The 10,182-nt window shown below is 41.0% G+C and overlaps 1 protein-coding gene across 1 annotated transcript in view; it reads right to left on the bottom strand.

Moving 5' to 3' along the window:
* LOC104159530 (vascular endothelial growth factor receptor 1-like) overlaps nucleotides 1-7,513 on the bottom strand; it is a gene marked incomplete at both ends in the record, with an annotated part of 23,138 nt that extends 15,625 nt beyond the window's left edge. Inside the window, 2 exons of the mRNA XM_009697465.1 lie at nucleotides 6,899-7,119; nucleotides 7,417-7,513. Of these exons, the coding sequence (XP_009695767.1) occupies nucleotides 6,899-7,119; nucleotides 7,417-7,513 (318 nt within the window). The remainder of the gene's footprint in view (nucleotides 1-6,898; nucleotides 7,120-7,416) is intronic.
* Between the last annotated feature and the right edge of the window lie 2,669 nt (nucleotides 7,514-10,182).

Genomic DNA, 10,182 nt, shown 5'->3' with positions numbered 1-10,182 from the left:
TTTCCCTCCCATCATAGCCCTAGCTATTGCCAGGGGCTCCTGCTACTTTCCCTCCCAGTTCCTTCCTGAGGGGAGGTAAATGCCATCCTTCCCTGAACAGCTGGCTGGCAGCACATCTGGGATGAGCTAACCTCCCGCCAGCCGTCTTCTGGGCCAGCTTCACTCACTTTTATGTTCAGAAAGCCCTAGACATAGAAATAACATCATGGATCGGCCCATCTTGAAGACCACATCCAAGTTACACGTTCAGCTCCATCGGGATTTGAAATGGAATTTCTAAGAGGGTTGACCTTGTTTTTTGAATTTTTTTGGGGTGGTTTGTATTTTTTTTTTCTTCAGAGCTGCCTGCAAGGGTAGCAAAATGAAAGATGAACAGCCAGAATATTTGCATCTGCTAAAGGTTACTTTAAAAGTCAGTCTAGTGTATTTTTAAATTGAGCCTGGAATTAATGACTGTGTGCTGGTTTGACTGTGTTCCTTGCAATATCTCTCAGTTACAATCAACATGAAACCACAAAAAGCATTCATGAAATCACAAAATCCCTGAAGGTCACTTGCTATATTGTTAAAGAACATAAATAGCAGCTTTTTATTAAGCTGGTTGGCAGCCAGATACAAATTTGATAAGAGACTTAACACAAGCAATATTATGTCTGGTATCAGTAACCTGTCTAGGCTATTTATGGGGTTTGCACAAACAACTGAATTAGCCAACACTGAAATGCCAAATTCACAAAAGATGGAGAGGTTCTTTATTTCCACAAGCTCCAGCTACTGTTCTTGGGTTTGTTTTGTTTTTAATAATCTGAGCTATGTAAGTCAGAGTACTTACACATACATTTGCAAGAAGAAAAGTCTCTGCAGGAAAATCTGAGCTCCCTGAAATCTCTGAAAGTTTGTCCTCTGAAGTTCTTCCAAAATACCTACTTACACTTGGCTCATCATTAATGTTTTTTGGGGGGGTTGAGAGCCAAAACAGTTTCCTCACATTCACATAACACCCTTTTCCCTCATGCATGTGAAGAGGACCAAAGACTTTACTAAAGCACAGGCATGCAAACTTCATTAAAGTTAGTGCATCAACTGCCAAATTCCCCTTTCCATTGTAGGGATTCACCCTAATGAACTTTATTTATCCCAGCTAACTTTGTAGGGCTGTTCAGAAGTAATTAGAGGAGAACCTTGCACACCAAGAGTGGCTGTCATCTCGCTTACACATCTAAAATACAGACATTTCTCACCGAGCTAGGTGGCCAAACTCTTACTGTTGTCACTGGGGAGAAAGGGGGAATTCTGCCATGGGACTCATCCGACCACATTTAGACATCCGTTTTACGATGAGATGAATCATGCCCTAGGAAACACACCTATTCAATCTGCTCACATGTAGGTGGCTATGTTCCTTAAGAAAAAAAAAAAAAATCCCTTTTTGTGTGTCTGGAAGCACAACACTTATCTGTAAGAAGTTCCACTCTTGCCTCTTCTTAGCCTGTAAAATAATACTCTTCAAATTCAAACGATTTCTAAACCTTGAAGGAACACTCAAGATATAAATTAATAATCACAGAAGTCAGGGGGGCGGGGGGAGAAGCAAACAAAAAGAAAAAGGAAGGGAATACTTTGTATCTGGAGCACATTCAGACACAAAGCATTGCCAAAATAATTGCAGAGTGATTTTTAGGCAGGGTTTGTTTGTTTTCCTTTGGGACTAGTTATACTATGCTATCATCGACGTAGGTCCGTAACACACATAAACCAGGGTTAAAACTCTTAAGGAAAACTATTCTTACCCACGTTAGTCAGGAAATCCACACTAGAGGAATTACTATGTTCAGAAAGCGATCTCTAGAATGGCTAACCTAGATCTAGGTCTCTACAAAGGCTAATGGACACTAGGAACACTTTTTCAGATGTATCCCTTCCTCGTGATGGTTCATCTTGGAAATGTATTTCTGTTTCAGGAGGAGTTATAAGCCTTGGTGAGGAAGAAGGACCTTGGAAGGCTTAGTGCGTGGCCTTTGATGCTGCCAAGGCTTCCACAGATGCTCCACTCAAACACAGTGTACTATGATGTGAAGTCCATGTACACTCAATGACAAAAGCACAGCAATTATAGGTGATTGACGTCAGCAAGTCCTAGAGGGCTCTCTTTTGTAACAGGAACCTCATTAGATGCTAAAAATGTGTCTGCATACTTGATACAGCTGTAGCATAGTTTAATTTCAACTAGTTTCCTTTTCATAACAGAAGCGCTACCATATTATTGACTCTGACGGTGTAAGCCAAAACTGTACTGCTCATACGTTAAAACTGTGCCAAAAGCAAAGACAGAAAAAAAGGCACAGGGGAAGAAGAGTTTCCCAACCCTCAGCAGGTTCCTCTGTCAGTACACTATTTCTGAATAAGAAGAGGAAAAAGGAAAAAGAAGAAGATCATCTCCCTTTCTGTTAAATTTCAGCGTGTTTTGTCTTACTGCTTTTTTCACCTGTTGAATTATTTTGACTTTGATGCTTCTGATACTAACAGACCCTTTTGGGGAACTCTTTGGTTGCCCTCCCTCTTTTACAACATAGTACCTTTAGGGTTACAGCAGTCAATCCGTTCAAGCTAGATCTTAAATCCATGTCAGTTCTGGGGCTGGATCCAGCTATCTATCAACAAGGGGACCTCCCAAGCAGATGCCATATGCTCAGCACTTGCAGAATACAGCTCTAGAGCTTGAAAATGCACTCAAAGTCCCACATGTTTTGGCACTTCAAAGGCTTATGTTTTGAACCATTCCCTAATGCTAAAGCCCTTCATCTTGGACTGTCCAACCTGAGACACATCTCAAGCCAAATACCCCAAACCAGTGGAGATGTTTGACATTCAAGGTATTGGTGAGTACAAGTACTCTCAGGACTTGTACCTTTAATTAGCCAGCTCTGATTTGTCTCACCTGACCTAAATAATCTCAAAGCAAGACACCTATTCTAAGCTTGTTCTTCAGATTCCTTGTAAAGTCAGTGGTGAGAAATACGTACCAGTAGGTCCTTTTTTTCTCTCTGTTAAGTACAGAAAGAGAATAGACAACTGATTCAGCCTACAGGTCCAATTTTGAAACAGAGTATTTTGAATAGTGCTTGATTGAAGTACCAGTACATGTCTCACTTTGCAAGGAACAGTATGTGGTCAGAAGACATGCGCAGAGAGAGACGTGAGGAGAGACGAGGAGAGGGAGAACACTGACCGAGACATGGGTTAATACCCTAAAGCTAAGTACAACTTCACTTAGAGAAGAATTCTCTGTTGCAGCAGAATTAAGACATTACTCTTGTATATTAAGAGCTGAAATCTGTCTTCATCACAGGAAGCAGCAACACTTCAACTTGAACCAAAGTTTGTTTAAATTCTCGCAAAAATCAAACCTTGCCATGTCAATATAATTGAACTTACATGTTTTTCTTCTGTCACCCCATGGGAACAACTGATAGAAGGCAAGAGGTGATGAGAGTGAGAATGAGGAGAACTGCACATTTTTGAAGAAAGTGAATGAGATTTGGCAACGGGAAAAGAGTGTCTTGGAGACACCAGAACAAAGGCAGGCAGAAAGAAAAGCCATTAGCACTGTCCCCAGGGAAATCTACATAGGTTTCAAAACAGCTTGCTGATAATTTGGTGTTTCTTAAATGCCTTTGTTCCATAATTAACTCTTTTCAAGAAGAAAATTCACCGTGCCTCACTCCAACGTACGCAGTGAGTGTTCACTACAAATCTTTCCATTTTACTACTAGGCTGCAGTTGCATAACAAAACAAAGATCTGAGCAGCTTTGGGTCCGAGACAGCGGAGAAATTGGCAAAGAGGTTTTGCTTCATTTCAGATTTTTCCCACGGCTCGTGGTGGAACTCAGGCCATCAGTTTTCTTAGAGCAAAGTCCAAGGCTCTTAAGAGAAATAATTTCCCTCGCTTGATGTCTCAACTCCCGAGCTGTGTGTGGTCAAGATTTGCTGTGGCACACGCTGCACACTCACTCCCCTGTGCAACTCAGTAGTGACCTCTCCAGCTGAAAGCAGGGTGGTGTCAGGAATAGCTTCTGCTGTAGGAGAAGTCACCAGCCTGCCTGTTCTTGATCACCCAACACCGGACTTCAGAAATGCTTCAAGTCATCCTGGGGGATGTGGGATTTGCACTCTCCTTCTCATCATCTTGCATCTTGTTTTTGTCTATAGAAGGTCATCTTCTGCCACTGCATCCACTTATTACTGAACCAAAGGGCTTACTGGGTTTATTGTTGGGTTTATTATTTATTTATTTTTTAAATCCAGTTCATATTCAGTATCACTCTAATTACGGAAATGAATAACATTTTAAAACCAGTAAGTGATGACTTCCTGTACAAACAATATCAACTTTCCCAATTCGGATTCGGTGTTTGTAAATAGCAGCTATTTGTTCTGATCTGCAGCATGCTAAGACATGGGAAACAGGCACCTCGGTGATCCACATGGAGCTAATATGGGAAATGGACTGACACAACGTCCTGCCACAGGAAACAATACAAAACTAGGAGGGACCCACGTTTTACAAATGTTTATTTCCTAAGCACCCACAAATTCATTTAAAATAAAACTAAACTCAGGAAAGGTAGTCTTCACAGAGGATTTTGTTACCCCCATCTCACCCCGACTTGAGGCAGATAATTGAATTTCATGCATGTTCACAGAAACAATGACTTATATGAAGATTCCTTCAGTATTTTCTTTGCAAATGCTAATGCTACACTGATCAGAAAAGGTGAGTTTTGGTACTTGCCATCTTGTTTCTTTTCAACCTACTCAACAGTTCTTCCTGAAATTGTAAATTTCTGGAGAACTAATATACCTTTCCCCACCTTAGGGCAGAGTGACGCTTTTGGCAGGCATTACATGAGCAGTTACCATGCAGCCTCCCTCGTTATCAATAGTTTGCCCTGACTCTCATATGTGCTTACTAGGACACAATCAATACTTTAGCACCAAGAAATCGGTTTTCAACCAAAAGGATTGTCAAATTCAGAAAATTAAGATGCCAAAGAGGTCTAAGCTTGATACACGTTTGTCCCTTAAACTTTTTACTTTTTTTTGGCGAGTAAGGAAGGAGGAGAAATGTAATCTAATCCTATCTTCGAGAGTGACATCAACATTTGATGACTGAATGTCCTTGAAAAATCAGCAAAACCAAGACACTCAGGCAGTCTGCCTTAACAGATTATTGGGGGCGGGGGGAAAGGGCTATCCAAAAGCTGTTTCTCCAATGATACGTCTCTCTTCCATCACCATATGAATTAGGCAGATAACCTTGGTTCACATACATCTCATTGAGGATCTCTTTCAGATGCAAGCAAGCTACATACAATTCAGGAAGCAGTGAAGAAAGACTGGTTGTGTCTTCAGTTCGTAAAACTTCAGGGTCCAGAAAAATTAACACTTCAAACAGGAAAGAGACCAAGAGAAAGTAAAGGAATCTCTTATATCGCAAAGTGGGTTTAGCAGAGAGGTTCTCAGTCAGAGTCACAACCATCCTTGCTCTTCTCATGTGGTGAATGGAGATGGTCGTGGGTAGAACTCAGATAGAGATGACATCCAGAGTGGGACGTTCAAGAAGATCCCCTGAACGGGAAACTTGCAAAAAGTCATCCAAGAAAATTGTAAGTTTTCCTAGGTAGCAGGAACCTTGGTCACTAATAAATAACCTGCATTGGTTATGCTTCCTTGGATGCATCTGTAGTTGGATATCCAGGGAGTTATATGAAAATGGCTCGGTGAGAAAAACATTCTGTGGTATATTTCAGATGATGGAAAGCAGGATGAACAGCACAAATTATTCAATAATTTCTTCCAATAAAGCAACGCACAATAGTGGGGGGAGCTATCTTATTTTCTGTCATTGTAGTAAAAGGTCCAATTCATTCTGCTTTTTCACGGCACCAGTCCCACTATTTGTGTCACAAAATGAAAACAAAGGCTAATTCACTCTGATGTGAACTCGTTAGAAACAGCAGACACATAGTTTGGAAAACTTCCAGTTGCACATTCTCTGTAATATGGACTTTCAAAATCTGTGGATCCTGGTATCTTACAGTAATCTATTAATTTTATTCTGTAAAAATCAAGAAAAACTAAAATATAAAATTAAATTAAATCCCTAAAAGGTTTACAGTTTCTTCTATTATTATTGTGTCTATTGAATTCAACTGTTCTGAGAAGTGTCTGATTAATATCCTGGAAGAAAACAGGATCAGAAAGCAATTTCTGTTATAGCCTAACTGACCCAGTTCCAGCGTTTCCCATACAGTACACAATACTTGTTTGCTGAGCACAATTCTGTGTTTAGTTTGAGTCCATTTATTCTAGATTTTTATAATCTGTGTAATGTGGACTGCAGAGTACATTTTTGAATGTGACAACATGCAAATAGTAATTTTCTACAGCATGAGGCAATGCAGTGATGTGAATAGACAGCTTTGGCATCCTTCAGCTGCTTAGAAATCTATAATCCTACACAGGTTAAAGTGGACATTGTACCAGATACATGATTTTCATCAGCCATTATCTGATTCTGTAAGATATGATTTCTGATACCCATTTCAGAGATTCACTTCTAGTCTACTTCCACGTGGAGGTCTATTTACTCTAGCAGACTGGTTGGATTGGGTCTTCTTTTTTCTTCATTTTTTTCCTAACAGATAGAACACCAGCACATGTATTTGCAAGCTCTGATAAAGCAGATTTTATACCTTAATTGGTAAAATATCATCACATTTTGCAAGGCTGAAAATACCATTCAAAACCCTGTATTTAACCACAGCTGAACTGCCTTATTCATTTTGCTGGATTGAAGTGCAAGCACCACGAAGTGTTAAAGAAAGGTAATCTTACCGTTAATAAATACATAGACCGTAGATTCCTTCTTCTTTTTCGCTGGACTTGTTGGGTATCTGCAGCTATAGTTTCCAGTGTCACTTGCTTGAGTTCTGCTCAAGGTCAGACTGCTGCAGGACTGCTTCCCATTCCTTCCACAGGCATATTTAATTACTTTCAGCCTTTTGCTATCCTTACTTAGAGTTTCAGGCAAAGACCATGAATGAACCATTTCCCCCCTGCAAATACAGATAAGGAAGCAGAAACAATTATGTTGGGCTGCAATTATATAGCTCCAGTTCCCAAGCTTGCTTTTTTATTATATCAGGCTATTTCTGGGGTTCTCTTTTATCTTGTTTTCCAAAAACAACAACAGAAACAACAAAGAACTATTAAACAATTGCCATTGAAGTTCACTCCCCACCTTTCCCCACAATATAAGGTTTCATTTTTTTTCTGATTTCAGTTACAAAAAAGGAAAGTGTCAGGTGTATGAACTCCCAGCCAAATTATCAGAATCCAACTCAGCTCGTTACCTGCAGGTGAGATTTAAAGTCTGGCCTGCTTGAACAACGTGCTGTGTGCCGTTTATACTCAGCTCAGGAACTTTTAATTTTGATCCTGAACTAGATCCTAGAAAAACAAAGGGGAAAAAAAAAAAGCCATTAACAATGACAAATCATCCTGTTCCCGGTCTGCTCACGTTTATGATGTTATATTGGATGGGGAAAGCAAGGAAAATGGGGTGCCCTCCTCACCACACATATTCTCTTCCTCTGAGAAAAATCCTGCTGCCCTGATTCAGGACTTGCTTAATCTTCCACAAGATTTACTCAGGAAAGAAGGTAGAAATGAAAGCTATGCAAGTTTCGGTCAATGACTTTGCTCTGAAATTGTTCACTGAGCGTACTGTGAAGAAAGTTCAAGACCTTGTGGCTACACATCGAACCGAGGAAGCATGCCCTCGAGCACTGCTGCCTGCATTTCCTTAGGAAACATGGCAGCCCCTTCAATGGGAAGCGCAAAAGTCAGCCGCTTCCATGGCAAGAGCCACGTATTGACCTCTAAGATACCGAACTCTCACTCAAACAACTTTCTGCAAACACGGAACTCCTCTGGAAGGAGCGAAAGGGGATTCAGGACCTTTCCTTCCTGACCGAAAGTCACAGCGCTGGTACCTACGGTCCCTCACTAGCTGCAGGCTTCCTACCCATGAAGTGGTGTCAAAAGGTAACTGGACAGCTCTACAATAAATTGTGAGAATGAGATCAAGGCACCCTCTGGACAAGATTGGCTGGTTATTGAGAAAGCAAGCATGCCGACATGGCCCCGGCCATGGCCGGACCATTCTGGTATGGGAGAAACCCTGGGGTCCATGAAAAAGCCCCATGGTCAAAAGACTAGAGGAACACCGGACTTTCCCTCTCATCAAGGCAGCAAGTACTGGAAAGGCATAAAGTTTTCTCTTTGCCCCATAATAGGCTATGGCCACAAAAGCTTTCATGGCAAGCAGACAGAAATGCATGCCTTAGAGAAGAAACAGTCCTTGATCCATCCCATCGCCCTCCCGCTGACAGCAAAGTGTTCCAGAAGCTAGGAACATAACAAGAAAATATTTTGAAATAGTTGAAGTGGAAAACCAGTTGAAGTCCAAATCTGGACCCGAGTGCAATTTATGAAGATTTCAGTGTTGTGAGAGAGGAGTGGAGAGCACCCCAGATCACTCTACTCCAACAAAAAGCATTTCTTTGTCAACACACAAGAGACACAGCATCACGTGAACATGGGTAATGCAGATTTTCCACTAGAACTCAGTCAAGTACAGTTTCATTTAGCTATTTTAAGCCCTTCCAAGAGGTCCCTGCCACAGCCAAATACAAACAGCTGTACGCACCGAACTTTGTAGAAATACGTGAACCTTATTTGGCTGCTATGGATCACCCACTGGAGAGGTCTCCTTCTTTGGTTGACTATAGAAGGAACTTTTGGACACCAACTCCGGCTGAGATTGGCAACTAAATTTTGGCTGTATAAAACTTCCAAAGTCAAGGGCTGCTCCCAATTCAGCAGCTTTCACCCAGCAGCAGAGGTAGCCTCAGATTAGTGGCTGAATATCAAAACTTTGTTCTGAGATGCAGACTTGAACTCCTTCAGTCTGAGAAAGGCCTAGAAGCCAAGTTTCCACTTTTGAAGAAAGAAGTTAAAAGTACAAGGATTTGGTACGAAAAGTAAAAAGGCACTGCCCTCATCTGCTGGTTTTGGGTTGTTTTTGAGAAGCCGGCTGTGCTCCATTTGTCAGTAAGTATTTCCTACTGATTCCCTATAACATCAGTGGAAACAAGAGGTGTAAATCACCTTCTGGGACTACCGAGCACAATCCATGGAAAGAAGCAAATAGCTGATTAGGACTGCACAACTGTTTGCCAGAGGTGTTCAGAGACCTGTTTCTCTTCCTTAGCAATATAGGAAATGTACACTGTAGGGGTTAACTAACTTTTAATTAACCTTTGGCATCTAAGGTGACATTTGTCTGCATTTTTCTTTCTAGCCCTGTATATCTTATTTAAGCTGTGGCTCCAGTAGTTCTCCTCTGTATATACTATCATCCATCCTTATTCAAAACAAGATTTAAAGGGTACACTTAAACATAGAGGTAAATTAAATTATAGCTCACTTGAATAGGCTTCAAGCAAGGGCGTAACAAGTTTTCAGAATAAAGAGGTCTTCTGAACTGCACCACAAATATTACCAGAAATTTGAATGGTGATACTGTACAAATACACAGACTTCCTCTGCAATTTGCCTAGACAATCATACTTCTGACTAGAAAAGAATACATTCTGCCAGCTGTTAAGACAGGAGAAAAAAAGATGTGGCAAATCTTTGAAGCAGCAATTTGTGATGTGATATATTGCAAACACACATTTTTCTCACCTACCATTTATGGATCTCAACTCTGAAATGCTGAGTCTCCCAAAGAGCGCACTGTGCTTTTATGGGATAGCCTCCCATCGCTGCTTAGGGTCTAAGAGTCTGCTCATTTGCCACTCCGAAATAACGTCCCTGAAGCTAAACACTGAGAAATTGAGATAAGATGTTACAAGAGCTTAGGCAGCTTCTGGAAGAGCAACCCAGGCACTTTGGCTGAGAGAGTTTGTCAATGTCCACCAACTAAACAATCTGACAGTTTCATGAAACTGTCATGTTCCTGCATTTCATTCGTATTCCTCTTGTCACCCCAGAATTGGAGGCGCAGACGCTCTCCCAAGAAGGCAGCGTTTACATCCAGCTTTATCAATCTT

This window comes from Cariama cristata, unplaced genomic scaffold (assembly GCF_000690535.1).
Source record: "Cariama cristata isolate BGI_N322 unplaced genomic scaffold, ASM69053v1 scaffold21133, whole genome shotgun sequence".
Classification (NCBI taxonomy): domain Eukaryota; kingdom Metazoa; phylum Chordata; class Aves; order Cariamiformes; family Cariamidae; genus Cariama; species Cariama cristata.
This window is presented reverse-complemented; position numbering and strand designations above follow the sequence as displayed.